At 40.4% G+C, this 15,906-nt stretch overlaps 1 protein-coding gene across 1 annotated transcript; it reads right to left on the bottom strand. All coding sequences in view use genetic code 11, as the record gives it.

Moving 5' to 3' along the window:
* Positions 1-1,846: 1,846 nt before the first annotated feature.
* Positions 1,847-3,928, bottom strand: EGR_05851 (hypothetical protein; the record flags this gene model as incomplete). The annotated part of the gene is made up of 4 exons (XM_024495100.1): positions 1,847-1,999; positions 2,207-2,296; positions 2,635-2,771; positions 3,832-3,928. 4 exons carry the CDS (start codon positions 3,926-3,928, stop codon positions 1,847-1,849), a joined length of 477 nt encoding a protein of 158 aa, XP_024350446.1.
* Positions 3,929-15,906: the final 11,978 nt, after the last annotated feature.

Consider the following 15,906-nt stretch of genomic DNA (forward strand, 5'->3'; position numbering starts at 1 on the left):
CAGTGGTTTGGATAATGCAATCTTACTAAGAGCATCTATCCTTTCGGCTAATGAATAACTCCTGACTTGTGGATTTTTACTAACGATAATCGGGGTCAGGAGGATTTTACTTCCCTTCCCTTTAAAAAATTTGTAGTTATTTACAGCAATTTATGCACCCTTTGAGACACCGTATTAAAGGATTTGTGTTGTGGCAATCAGAAGAATCATCCTCTTACTCTACTTATCGTTCTGCAACAACGTGGTCACCCTATTTAACTGCTTACACAGGTAAATATACAATTCATTTATGTCAGTGAGACACTGGTTTTTATTGTTTGTCTTAAGTTTCATCCTTTCTCAGGATCGTCGATAAGAAACTACGGTTCCGAATTAGGTGGTCCACTTTCGTTGCCAAACGTTAAAGGACACGGGGCCATCCAGCCACCACCTACAGTCTTGTCCATCAAAACATAGTCGGTGCCATTAGAAACACACCCACGAAGCAGTCGCTCCAGTCATCGAATTTACATGTAACTGAAAAGAATTTGATCTTAACTTTACTGATTCCTCTTAACAATTTGACTTGGTTTGGAGTTCCATCCTGTTTGGGAGCTGTAGTGGGGGAAGGGATAACATGCGGGTCATCTCGTGTGTCCATCACCGGTCGTACAAACACTGACCCAAAAGTAGATTTATTTAATAAAGGACGGGGTTTGAATTAGTTTTGTCGGCATGAGGTTTAACATCTACTCCTCCCTGTCGTTTCGTTCTCACCTCAGTTCTGCCCAACTATACCCATCAGCTCATGTGTTACCGCTGTTGGTCTTTATTCTTATTTGAGAAGATGGTGTTGTTAATATCGCCGCATGTGGATAGAAGAAAAATCTCAATTTGCGGTGCGGGCGAACTAACTATCAGTCGGATCTTTGTTTCCTATTGACAACGACGACATTTAAGATGATGCAACATGTAGAATGTATAAAACGAATGAATGAAATATCGGTCCCTCTGGCTAAAGGAGCAGCTTAGGTAGCCGGTTGTCAGAGGCTCCTTGAATAGATTTTAAATCTATTTCCTTACCTTGAAGGATTTCGGGCTCTTTATCATACTGCGATAGGTCGACGACTGATAAATACTCTGGCCTAATTTCATCTACAACATCTGCTGGTACAAGTAGTAAGCTTTATGCTTCGAGGGTTCTAAGTATTAGTTCTATGCTCTCTTCCCTTCCTTGCTTGATATGGCTTGATATCGTATGCAGAAAGTCTCTGTCAGTTGGCGCCTAAACTTCGGGTTGTATAATTAAGTTCAATCCGAGATCTCTACAAAAACTGCCTGTTTCAGAGTCGATCCTGCTGTTTCTTACAACTTGTTGTCTTGGATAATGTTGAATTACCTCCAAGTAAATTAATACTTAAATTTGATTCGGTGGCACTTAAATTATCACAAATTTACTGGACAACTCTTCGTTTACGTATGTGACTGCAGAATTTATGTTAAAAGTGGATTTATCCAAATTTATAAAATGCGTGACCAAAATGGTGGACATTCAGCGTCTATCCAAAATCAAAATACACCAAAGAATAAACTAAAGCCTCGTGGAATGGCTCTTGGTGCGTCAATTTGCACTTTCAAGTAGACGAAAAGAACACACTTTTTAATAAATAACTTTCATTTGTGGATAAGGTGCAGCATAATCTGTGGTGCATTTCATGCCGGCCAATTTTGCCCATTAACAGAGCAAGCTAACATACACATTCCCCTTTTATTTACTCCATCTCTTAACAGTTTGATGGAGAAGACTGATTTGCTAAGGTCATAACGCATTATTTGGAGCAATAATTTTACATGTTTACAAAAAATCTTATGGGAAACCGGGATTTCTATCCACTTTGATGGATGGCGGTGTTGTCGTAGTCACCAAGATCGTACCACTCGGTGACTTGTTGCTTAATAATTGTGGCCAAAAAACTGCACTACTACTACTACTAATTCTATATTTAAGCTTGGTAAACGACTATATAAGGCTTGTTTTAAAGATGATAACTTTTGTATATGGAAAATCCGACAATCTCTTATTCTATTGATTTAAAATAAGTAAAAGGTCAAATTAATGGTTCACGAGGGTGGAAATTGTTGAACCAAATGTTACACTTGACAAAACTTGTCGCGTTACCTTTTAGACAACTACGCTTAAAAGTAGTGTGAAGCTACATAAGTTTACTGATTTCTCAATGAGCAAAACAGCTAAATTTTGCGGGAATTGTAATTTGCTGTCAGTGATCATCACAATTGGTGATAAATAAAAATAAAACTTTGCAAACAATAAAGCAAATAGACATAAGTCATCATAAAAGTCCCATTATGTTCCCATTTTTGTAATATTAAGACCAAATAGAAAAGAAGTAACAAGGACGCTTTACCCACCTTTTGCAAATTTCTGGACTGGTTCAACCTTAAAGTAAGTTTACCTCTACCATCTCCCTGTCAAAAGCTCCCCCGCAACATCGTTATTTATACTTTATTATTCCATTTAATCATTCTCTATGTTGCCATTTTGGTACCCCCCACCCCTTAGGCCACGCTTACCCTTTCTATTGTTCTTTGCTTCAGGGTGGCATGGACTTGTTTCTATTCATGATGTAGGTTTACCAGTTGAAATCCCATCTCAAATTCTCGGGACAGGTCCTTATTTGTTGGTTTCATGGGAACAAATGAAATAAATGGATGTGAGACGGATTTAAAAGGGACCTTTGAAGCTTTTTTAAATGACATTATTAAATGGAAATCTACGAAAAGTAATTTGATTTTAGCCCTGCATTATTTTACCGATTTAAACAAATATTGGTTGCAGCACAGTGCGCCTCAATAGCATTAGAGTCATTTTTGAGAAGATAAAAGGGTTTAAAGGCCTACAGTCTTATTCACTATCAGTGGAAGGAGGACTTGGACAACAATCAACATGGATGGTATTAAGACGACACTATAGCACAAATATGGCGGCAGAATTGCAGCGACTAAAAGATCCGTGTAGTTAAATCTCTACTAAGGATAGGCCTCTCTCCTTTAAAATCCACTATTGACGCTCTCATGTCCGCTCTTTTGCCTCGTCACTCAGAAATGATAATAGTAAAGTAATTTTTTAGTGGACAAAGAGGCATTCGATTTCAACGACAGTAACATTACCGGAGGATTTCGCTGAAGGCTCATTGTCTCGATGTTGCTCATGACCGAGCGCCATTCCGAGGTCACCACGCATCGCATGCCGTCCGTCTAAAAGCATGATACAGTGAGGTAGTTATATGAGTCTCTGTGTGGTTTATTCGGTCCTGGCACTTTTCAAGCATTACTTCGGTCTCTCCGTTCTTTGGACGCATAATGTTCATTGTATTAATAAGTGTATGGAAATTTCACTAAATGCTATAACGACACAATTTCACACCTCTGTGGTGCAAAGGAACAGGGATAATCTAAGAAACTAAAAAAGTTGGAAAAGGCTAAAGCCCACTTTCATTTAGTCAAGGTCAAGTAATGTACTCAAAATAATGTCTGAAAATAGTATTAGAATATTTTAATTTGTCTGCAGAATCAAACAAAACAGCACCTTTGCCACCAGGTTTTTGGGACCCTTTTGCCTTTACACACCGTGTCTAGACTTGACAATATATCGGCTCAAGTGTTTTTGATTAATTGACTCTTTTTTCATTCATCCACAGTTACCCGGATGGTTATTGTAAACTCCACAAATGGTCTCGTCTACTAATTAGTCGCAAGTACCATATAACATTCAGATTAAACTACTAAAGAAGGCATCTTTGAATGTGTGTGGATGGTCAATATGACGCCTACCCACATTTAAACCCTGAACCATATCCTTCAATGAATATAAGCATCCACTCCTTATATGAATGTTTATGCATGATGCAACTTTTATGGATCCACGCATCCCTTTAGCATTACACAATTTGCGTATTCTTTAGCGTAGGTGAAATTTGCACCCAGCTTTCAAAATAAAACTATTGAAAAGACCATTTCATTTGTCAATGTTTGACGCATCAGAGCTTAACACGGAATTCCAACATTCCTTTTTTTGGAATGCTCTCTATTCACTTAGAGCCGCAAAACACAATATAACTCGGCAATTTCGCCAAAAAAGTTTTAACAACTAAGGTATGGTAAGAAACGGCCTAGAAATTTTATGGGGTTGGGTGCATCATGAAAAGGGATGTATGGGTTAGTACTTGATTAAGTTAAGGGTTCCTTTTGAGCAGAGGAACACAATACAATCGGTTTGTTTAAATCATATGCGAGATTTGCGCTGTTGTCTTTTGGCCCAATTTATGCTAATGGGAAATTTTTGGTTCAAATAATAGTGGGAACCTTATTCTGTACTCTAGGTTAAAAGAAAGTCATAAAGGTCTTTTTTATTAGGGAATATGAACGACAACCTTTCTTTACATCTCAGCCTTAGTGAAGTCAGTGACGGGTTCCAGCATCCAAAATGTTGCTTACGTGGCAGTGACGCTATTCTTCGTGATGTCAGTGATGGTCACATACCACATGCAGGGGTCAGCTTAGAGGTATGTTACGTGTAGCTTAGACGCGGAGATCATTCTTATTTGTAATATTTGGTAATAAACAAAAGTTGTTAATGCATGCAGCTTCTTGTGCTTCTCGTAGGGAATTGTCAAAAAAAAGTAAGTGGAGAACTTTTAAAATGTATTTAGGCTTCTATTACACGGAGCTTCAAGTTAGCATGGAATAGCACACAAATATAGTTATTCCGAGCAAGAAAAACACTTAGAGTAAAATAAAACGACTCACTATTTCTAAATAACGAAGAAAACGGTTATTTCGTTGCCTAACCAACCATCATTTATGTGTGGTTAAAACTTGGGAATTACATTAATAAATGAATGCAAGTAATTTCTTACAGAATACACAGATAGTTAGGACATAATTGTGTGAAAACTTTGACACCACTCCTTGAGGAAAACGCATCCTGCTAGTGGGATCAAGTTTAGAGAAGTGGGTTTTAAAGAGTGAGGCAGATGTGACCTTTTTTGATAACGAAATTCAAATTGGTCCTGTGTGTGCAACGCACAAAGGCGACAGATCTAAGATGCGTGTTACGACGCTAACTTGCATGACTTATGTAGCGAAAAAATAAACAATTTAAGAGCATGAGTGGTTGAATTTTAGAGCTGACTGAGAAATCATCCCAACCCCTCTAGATCGCATCTGTGCCTTTAAAATAACTGCTGTTAGGAGGGTGAGGCGGGGTGTGACTTGAAACACAGACCTCCACTATCTGGGCACACTAAGACGGGGGCTTTTGGAGCTGAGGTGAGGTCAACTTGCTAATCCCTTGCCAAATACCCTACCCGACGCCATAGTACCTAAATGTGTGCAAAACTTCTTTCCGCTTTTTCAAGTCTTGCAGTCTTGATGCTCTTCATAAGCATCTGAGCACATTCACACAAAGAAGACATACCGGTCTCTATCGAAAATCACATCTGCCTTTATGCGTACAGATACGATATTTTGCTACAATATACGTATGTCCATTTCACTTTATATGCTTACCTCCCCAATTTTTATTCGAATTGCAAAACGATCTCAGAGGGTGTGTCTAAAGATTTTGTTATTAAAATCCCGATTTCTATTAAGCCGGTTTTGCTTACGCCTTAAGCTGAAACGCATTTGAGAACTCGAGGACGCACACCTAGTTCGCATTTCAAATCAAACAGGTAAATGAATCTCTCCATCTTTCGATCCAGAGTTTACAGATTTTGTAGAATTTGGTGTCTTTAGGCTATAACTTTAAAATCAACGAAATTGGATAACAGACGTTATTCTTGTAACTGCAGTAGTGTACTTTAAACATTTGTGGTGCACTTATGTGACAAGTGGAGGAATCAATCATTTGCGGTCAACACTGCAATCATTTAGAAATACAAGCCTGTATCCTGTTACACTTTCCTTTGTTTAGCTCATTAACTTTGACTGGATATGAAGCTCCACTCTTTGAAAAACTGATTTAATCTCATTTGTATCCCATATCAGTACATTAGTCTCCCAACCGACTGACATGCTCCCTTGCAAGAAATTTGCATTTCTCCAATTCGGTTCAGCACTACTTCACCACTAACCGACCTTTATGAGGTGACCACAGGTTAGCTGGATTGACCGTATAGAGTCAGATACGCAGTATCGGATTAACAGAGACATGTAATAGGTGGTATGCTGATAAATATTCATTGTGTTCAGGAGCATCTAAGCAAACGGAAAAAAAACTAGTGATGGCAGACATTACACGATTTTGTAATCGTGCTGATGAATTTTACAGTGATATTGCATGAAGCGGATCTCTTGAATGCCATGTTCAGGGTGCCTTTGAGGTAGAGTGATGCATAAGATCATTGTGAAAGTGTGTGTCCCTCTTGTATTCCCCTTTTCAGCACACGGGTTCCCTGAATGGGGGTGTGTACGCATGATGAAATGGAGGTAGGGGTCAACCATGTGCCCGGAGTCCCCATGAGTCATTGTAAAACTTGGGATCAGATCACTAGCGCCCCACTTCCGGTCACCGACAGCGGTTATTGTGTGGAAGTAGAAGTGGATTTTCCATTCAAATATCTTTCTTTATCAATATATACCGACTTCTTGAATGTTTCTGCTGGAGAGTAAATGTTAAACATTCTTCAAGAGGGTATAATCACTCAAAAGTGCGATTTTTTATTTGTTCCTGCATTTACTTCTTCGCCCGTGTGATACTTTCAAATCTGCAAGATTCCTGAATTTATTAAGGACTACAAAATCTATTGCTCATAGGCACACATTATAACTATCAATCCCACAACACCTTTAAGCCGTTTGAGATGGTCTCTTGAGTGCGTGGATGGCTAAGTATTTGGCATCTTATAACTGGAATGCCGTGTTACAATCAAGTATTACTAGTTTCCTTCGTTCCTAGCGAGTTCCAAGCCTTCAATTCCCACTTTCATAAAAGATTTTATCTCTAAAAGTAGGCAACCTACCTCTAGCCTCCTCCGTTCCTATCTCAAGGTTATTTCATCAAAATTCGCATTTGATTATCAAATTTCAAGGACAAGTGATAACTATCATCCAAAATGATGTCACCAGAGGAATGGGAATGATGATGTGAGACAGTGCTCCCTTTGATGCTAAAGTATAACTCTTCTCACCTGTGCTTTTTGTGAAAAGAGGTCTTAAGTTGCCTAGTGGGAGTAAGAATAGGATAATCTTCCCACTGGTTCACTAGTTCTGAGTGTTTCTCGGGAAGAAGTTTTCTCGCACACCCTTGGGGTGTATTAAGTTCTATCAGTTAGATGGATCTCAGTCGTAACTACTTGATCTTTAGCAAGCAAATCCTGGCGGATAGACGCATCTGCGGTCCGCCGCACGGAAATTGCAACTTTATGAGAATGGAGTGGTACATAGCCTAGATGTTGGGAGCTAAGGGCCCTTGAGATACAAATAATCATGCTTTTTCACACGGTAGTCAACGTACGTAGCAAGAAGCGACGATAAACGAAGCGATGGTCTTTCGGACCTGTTTTTGTCCATACAAGCATTTACTCTACTGCCTCAATGGCTTTTCCCTCCTACATGACGAAGTTATTGCTGAATTATTTTGCCTCTTACACTAAGTATGACAGCGAGATCATGACATCTTACTCCTCATTTACTTTAGCCTGTAGCTGTGCGTATTTCTTTATTCAAGAATAGAGGGTCTTATTGAACTCGATAAATATGTAGTAATGAATCACTAGCGCTAAACGATTTAAACTGTTTTTGGACCACACAATCTGCTACTACACCTCCTTCGCATATCAGATGAAGAACCTTTGCGGGTATATTCTGTACCACTGAAGTCGAATCATCCTGAGTTTGTAAAGCAGAAAATCTGGAATTAAGTCCTGCTTTCTATAAAATGAGAATTGCACATAGTTATGATGTTGCATGTAAACAGCCTCATGCATTCTGCACACCTACACATGTTAAGGGAATTCATTGACATGAGCTGCACTAAAATCAACACAAACTTTTGGTCAACTCATGTCATGCGTGTTTTTGCGTTGATAACAAGGCGAACTCAAAAACCTCAGTTTGCAAGAGGATAGGATTTAGGCCGGCCTATCTCATAACTGTCGTATTGCCCAAAAAACGGTCACCTTTTAAAGACATTCACTTGTCTTCGTTAAATAATGGTAAGATTTCTGATTTCTTAAAGTTGGACACTTGTTTTAGTAGTATATAACGGGCGAATCATTTCGTTTAGGGGAAAACACTAGAGTAGTGGTAAAGCGGAATGTTTAGTGCCAGTAACAAAGAACTGAGAAGCTAAAGGAGAGTTAATCATGCCTTATAGGTTGATGAGTCAAGCCTCTATTGTAAGTAAGCTGACAAAGACTAAAAGGATCAAAAGCCCACTTTACCCCACAGATTTTAGATATAATGAAAGGGACTAGCAATATTCTACTTAAAGCTAGCCTCATATTGCCAACCAAACAAAAATCTCTTGTTTTTGTTAGAAGTGGAGTGAATAAGGCGAAAAAGGAGCCATTTGTAAAGGTTAATAGTCAAAATATCACCTCTAACTGGATCTGCATAAAGTTATTCGCTTTAGAACCGAGGCTAAACTTCCCGTTTGCCTGGTTCACCACAGTTTAGGAGGACCAATCGACAACTTGCTCATCAATGCCATAGGCTACTAAGCTATGTGAAGGTGCCAAGCATGCTCTAATACATTTGGCTACATTAGCAGCCTGAAAGTAGGAGGCGGAGGAGAGGTGGAGGAGGAGGAGGAGTGTCGTATTAGCTAGAACTTTATGACACAGACACCACGTGTAGACATTAGCACGTGTTTCACCCGTCACCTGCATTCTGTCGTGCAGACACATACACGCCCACGCATTGAAGCTGACGGCTGGGAATGGGAATAAAGTGGGTAAACAAGATTGCACCCTTTAACACCGATTGCCAAGTATCACCCTGCCCCAGACGTAACTACAAGATTGACCTTCCTCTTCGTCGTCGGAATGGTTGTTTTGATACACTTTGCAGCCGACCCTGTGAACCACTACTTCGCAGTTGCTATAGATGTAAATACAATTATACCCCAGTTTTGTCCCCGCTTTAGGGTTGTATTCGGACACTCATCACAGTTTTGTTTATCTGGGTTCATCCATTATCACATACCTTGGTTAGTAATAATGAGCCATGGTTGTGTATTCTTAGCGGATTGAAGGCGGCTATTGCTAATCTGATAGAACCAAGGACGCAATCAAGTATTCTACTTTCTGCAAATCATATTTATTTGTCACAACAGTTGTGATTATAGGCACTATGAAGAAAAATGTATTCAGCTACCACTTAGGATGGGCTTCCAGCCTTAGAGCTAGCAGTTCAAGAGGAGTTTACTTCATTCTTTGCGATTTGCATACAAACAACTTTTCGAAATCCTTGCATTTTTGAGTTTTGGAATTACTTACAGCAATTTATTACCACAAGGCTATGCAGAAATTGCACCATTTTCATTTACTAACGACACCACAAGTCAAAGAAAATGCAGCATTTTGATGATTTTTTCAGTTCCTCCTTTGGGTTTCGCGGGCATTGAAGGCTAGGCCTCTGTACTTCCGCCTGGAGGAACGGTCTCCAGGACAAGCCAGTGGCCTCTCAGTCTTTCTCTACGTCTACAAAACATATTCTGCTCAAGTATCACGACCTTTTTTGTCTGCAGGAACGACTCAGAGCGCTACTTTGGTGGAAGCAGAAGGAGAACCCCATTCTAATGGCTAACAATCCCTATTCCCATTCCTAGACGTTAAACACTAACATGACGTAAGAAGGGCATAGGTGGCGAATGGGCGAATCCATGACGAATCCTAACGAAAGGGTCGGAAATAGAGTCAACCTTCGGCAGCCACCTCAGTCTCGTGTTCTACAAGAACACTGGCAACAACTGAAGCGGCACTAAGTGTAGCCCTAAAGCATCTGGAAAAGTTTGTTGTGCAACTCCCTACGACATCTGCACAAAGGTGTCAATGAAGTGAACACCTGATACCTCCTCCACCTCTCTACTAGCTTAAGAGAACCCAAGTAGATATATGTCGCAGAGCGGACCTGAAGTGAGGAGGAACAGACGAAAAACCTCATCTTCACAAAACTATCTAAATTAGTCCCTTCTCAAATGGCTCTGCTTTCAGGCTTGTGTTCTTACTATTGGTGATAGACATATGGGATGACCAGCACATTGCTCCTTCCCCTCAATACAATTTTCAAACAGGAAATGCCAAGAGGGATTAGTGAAGTTGTTGTCAGATATCGTCTCAATTGCATGTGACTTCGATGACCGGCGCGGTTGGTTAGTCGGTGCCTTCCTTACACCACCGATTACGTTGCGGTAATCGACGTTAGGGGTTGACCACGGGAAGCGCCGATGGCGATGAAGAACACGGTCAGCCCTTCTCTTTGATGGGTAATACATGTTCTGTCCTAGTATAGTGTCTTCTTTTTACTTTACGAAACACTTGGGGTGCTGCAGCTTAAGTTGGGATTCAGAGATTTGATCACAACTTAAAAATTTTGCATCCACAATACATCAAATCATGTGAGTGTTACTTGGAAGTAATTTAAAATTCACATTCTAACAGACACAATTTATTGTACTTTGATTTCCCATCATCTAAGTCTAATAAATTGGCCTGTTTACTAGGATCCAAGAAGGCCTCTACGCACGTGATCAGCTAAAAATTTGACGATTACATCTGTTTTAAAGGGATCCGACAAGTAGACCCAGTAAATGAATGAAAAATTCTGGGTGTTAAAATGGTCATTTTGTTGTTGAATTAAAGTTTAGCGGCAGTCCACCGTGATGTGTTCCATTCATCAGAATTCGTCTAGTGGAGTAATAGCGGCGTATTTCGCTTTTGCATAAAACCGTTTGAAATCAGTCTGAATTATAAAATGAAATGCTGTTTATTATAAAAGAGGTCTCGATCATGCGTCTGGCTGTAAATGGGATTCCTTTCGTTAACTTTGCTAGACAAAATCCGCAACCAGAGGATCAAGCGTCAAGAGTTGCGAACCGAAATGGAGCACTTCGAGACTTCCCTGAAGACGGAAGAAGTCATAATACCAGGGCAGAATGCGTGTCGCCGACGTACAGAGGTGCCGGGTGGCCACTGGCACGGAGCCTTGAGTTCCCCAAAGCCAATACGAAGAGTTGCAAGAATAATTGAAGAGCTACTACAAAATGCTACTTATGAAGTTGGCCATTTCAAAAAGTTTTATTGTTGATGGTAGGAGAAAAATCAGATTAAAAAGAGTTAATATAAATTAGTCTAAATTGACATGAAAGTGTGCTAAAGCCTAAAGTACTTTTTGGCAAGTCACATGATGGCGTTTTACAGGCACAGAATCCCTCCCGCGCCCACCTTCTCGAAGCGGCAACATTTCACCTTCGACAGCAGCCTGGAACACTGTCCTCAGGCAGCAGACTTCAGTGTCCACTCTAGGTTCTTTCGTAATGTCATTATTTTGTCATGCTAAAAAATCGCCATCACATAAAGTGGTACATTTTGACGCCAAAGTATACCTGTATAATGTTTACGGAATCACCACGATCAACATTCTCACTGTTGTAATTTTTAAATCCAGTTTCTACGTGGGCGCTGTGATACACAAAAGCGGCCTGCCAACAAAGGAAATCCGTACCGACCCATTATCATATGGGGGAGTTCGGCTATCGTTTTTATTGCGTTTATAGCCACCCACAGGTGGCGGAGGTGTCAGTCGGCCGTTTAACTACTTAACCTAACTTTGATATCCCGGCTTTCCACCCCCCCGTCCATTCAGTGATATACTGATAAGATGAATTTTAAGTCCAACAGTCCATAAAATAAAGGCTGTCGCGACTTCGTTCGTGTACCCACCTGAGAGAATAAAAAATGGACTAAATTCGCTGCTACGCAGTTATCCTCTATTTGGTCTCTGGTGTTTCCGTTTTGGGATAAGCTATGCGAAAAAACAAAAACTAAGCCAACGTCATAAATCAGCCGCTTCTATCGACTGCATGTTATGATGGTGGCCCGAGCCACAGAGGCCACGAAATAGTACTCCGCCTTGAAGCAGAAATGCTGCACATGTGCAGTGGCTCATGGCATCACTTTTCACCATTATCACCATTGCTGTTGCACTGAGAAATTATGTAATTAAACGGATTTAAACTGTACTTATTTGGCTGCCTGTTTAACTCCTCATTTCGGTCTCACGACCACCTAAGGCGCCGCGATTGTACTTTTGCTGGGCAGAATAGCTTCAGGGCATGCCAGAAGCCCCCCACCCTGCCATTCTGCATATCATCAATACATATTCTACTTAAATATTATGTCTTCCTTCAACTTTAGGGAAGACTCAGAGCACTACAGAAATCTGTTGGCACATACAACATCAGTTAAGGGTGAGTTTATGATCACATTTTAGTCTTTGATGACCAACAGATCAAACAGAGAAGACTGCATAAGACTTTGTGTGTCAAAAGGTCAGGATTGCCTACTTGTTTAAAAATTGTGATGACACTGCTCTTATGGGCCTTGATTCACTGCATGTTGACATAAAGGTGTGACAAAAGATGAACAGTGTAAACAAGATGGTGTGGCATTTGGAGACACTCTTGCAGAAATGATAAGTCGTGCCAGTCTTGAAGCGGCTTTGTTGTTAATAGGCATAAGACTGGGAGACACGTAGGCAGAGACGGAGCGCCAGAGCACCGAATTGGAAATCGAGACCTCCGAGGCTAGATGTGTAAATGGAGAAAGTGCCTTTGGTTGCATAGCCCTGCACCCCTTAATCACTCTTCTAATTCGGTCCTCATAACGAAGTCGGTGTTTGGAAAACTACCTTATAGCTATGTATAAAGACTATCTGTGCATTGTCGTCAAGCCGAATATCTACCTGGTACAATATCGGTAATGTATACCATCAATTTTGATAATTCTGTAGATAATATCCGCATTTCCAATTCTATTAAGGTGAATGATTGGCTTCGCACCACTCACAGTTGGAAGATGTTTTATGATGGGTAGATTTTATTTATCAATCGCTAATTGAAGGTTTGTTTGTCTACAGACAGAGGCATTTGAGATTGCAAGTAATCTAAGGTTCGGCATCCACTCCTCCCTTCCGTCCTCAATTCAATGCTGCCCACGTGTCCGTCTGGATTGCTTTCGGCTACTAAGAGCATTAAGGTGGTATCAGTTCTCTATTTTTTGCGCGTATCTTACCAACACAAGAATGTACGCCCTCATCCGGTATCGCTTTAATTTGTTATTTGCCCTCTCAGTGAGCACGAAATTGGAGATATGGACAAAGTGAGCGAAGCTTACACAATCTTCCTGGATTAAACCATCTGGGCCATACGATTTAATTTGATATCCAGGATCAAATAAAGAGATTTGGGTTTATTCCAAGGAGGTGCGTTTACAGTTGGCACCAATACAGCTTCTCCAGTCGTCCCTTAAGTCGGCATAAGCTAAACAACAAAGAAGGTCTGGAAGGTTGGAGGTCCAGGCAGCTTGACAACCTGTGCGGATACGTAGACTTAACTGGTTAAGGTGTAGTAATTTGGGCAAGAAGTTTTTTAAGTGATTTGGAATGAAGTGTGTTTCGATTTCTAAGATAGCAGTTAAAGGATTCCCAAAATTTTCAACAATTAAAACCTGTAATAATTTCCCTAAAAATGAATTCAACTTATATCTCTAAGCTAATATGAATTCGGACTGTTGACATTTGTCACTTATAAGCAGTAATTTCATCCTTGAGGTTGATTTTATTAATGGCCAGTATCGATTAACTGCTGAAAATAATATAGGTGTTTCTTTTCAAAAATTAGCCAAATGCTACATTTTTCCTTTTATTTCTGCAAATTTTTGCTATCAAGTTCTATTTAGACGATTTTTTGATGTCGTTTTTGTTACACGGGCGCTTAAGGCTCCGCCTTAGTGCTTCCATTTGGCTGCATGGCCTCCGGGCCATGCCAGTAGTCATCTAGCCTTCTTGTAGCATTATGTCTTCTTTCACCTTCAGGGAAATCTCGGGGCACTGCAAGCAAGTATTGCTTCGCACTTCAAAGAACACTTAAGCTCCCTCAGGAGCTTTAGTGACTTACTGTTGAGTAATTTGATAGACAGAAAGTGATGCCGCTGCCTTGAACTCTGCAAAAGGATTGGTTGCTTATGCTTCATTAGTTGTTTTAGCATAATCGCCTGGATGAAGTAGGTTGGCTTACAACTTTGGTGAAGTAAGAAATCAACAAATCCAACCGGTCCATGTGTGCACCTCCGACGCGGGGTAGTGACTCAGATTGCCCCTCATAGCAGGTGGAATCCCCATTCAGCATTGTCGTGCTGTCGAAAGTCATTTTAATTCATTTAATCTTACAAATCATCGTATTCACACTGGAGATGCGGCAAACATAAACTTTGTAATATCTCTTATAAGTACTATTTAACCACAAAATTTATTCCTTCCAAAGACCACTTCAGCCTTCTAGATGCCGTATTATAGTGGAGGAGTGAATTCCAAAGATGATTCATTGATGACTTATTCGTGAATCACCATTTAGGGTTTACCCATAGGCTACACTGCCGTTAGGAATGTTTGTGACGTCAGTAATTTTGGACGGGCGACGGTTGTGGTGCATAGAATTGTGCATTTTGTGGGATTGGAAGAACTTCCCAAACATTTGTAGGGATGCTTTTGATACCAATGAAGATATTTAACACTGAGTAACCGTAAACTGGCAGCCTGATCTGCAAACGAAACAGAATTCTGCGTGGATTAAAACGAATGTTAAGAGTGGGGCCTACAAAAGGGCCCATTTTTTCATTTCAATGGCGTGGATATTTGAACAGAGACGACATTTTTTTACAATTTGATTATCATTGGTATACGGTGCCAAAAGTAAACTGCAGAGGAAGAAATACCAGTTACTAATACACTGCCTTGTCTTCATTATCCCAATGGTGTAATCAGATTTGAATCTGTAAATGACCAAATATGGCTGGAAATCACACGTTTGGTGGGGTGAGCCATTCCTTGAAGTGACTTTATGTCACTCCTTGAGACTTTCCCAAAGTCAAAAAGGCACAATATCGGGGTGAATTGGCATTGCCAACGTACGGAAGGGCTGGCGGGCTACTGGTGCGGCCCAAGGGCCTTAAGTGCCAACGAAACCAAAACGAAAATCGTCTGACATACTGATTTTCAACTCCCTTAAATTAACAGTACTGCATGGATGTGGATCTATACGCCTATTGTTGTTAAAACAATTTGATTAAAATATTGGAAAATAAGTCCACGAGACCGTGACACGCCTACTCATCTCAGGTCATGAGATTGACCCTGGATTTGGTGTCATGGCTTAACACCTTGTCATTCTGGTTTGAGTTTAAGCTCAACCAGTTCAACGAAGTCACACCTTTGCACTTACTTTTTTGTCAACAAAAAATAATAGGAATAGATGAGATGCTATTCCATGCTACCCAGATCTGCCCTGGAAACGGTTTGCTAAGAACAGCCTTTAAACTTGCAAAACTAAGTTAAGAACGAATGTTCAAGTTTGACTTCACTGGGCAACAGTAGGTTCCGATAACAGCAAACAATAGCTTGGGCTTGTAGGTGAGAAGCTACGATTAATCACATAATGGATTTACTTGGCTCTTTCTCGTCGGTATGCATGGACGCACCCGCTCTGATGTGGTCAGAAGGCGGTGACAACCTGCTCACATTACTATTTAGCTCTTCACCCCTTATCACAAGCAAAACTAAGATTCCGGATATGATTTGGTTTAAACCGTTCCAGGCTTCAATCCCAATTCCAAAAAGGACTAAGTT

The sequence above is a fragment of the Echinococcus granulosus genome (assembly GCF_000524195.1).
Source record: "Echinococcus granulosus chromosome Unknown EG_S00047, whole genome shotgun sequence".
Classification (NCBI taxonomy): Eukaryota; Metazoa; Platyhelminthes; class Cestoda; order Cyclophyllidea; family Taeniidae; genus Echinococcus; species Echinococcus granulosus.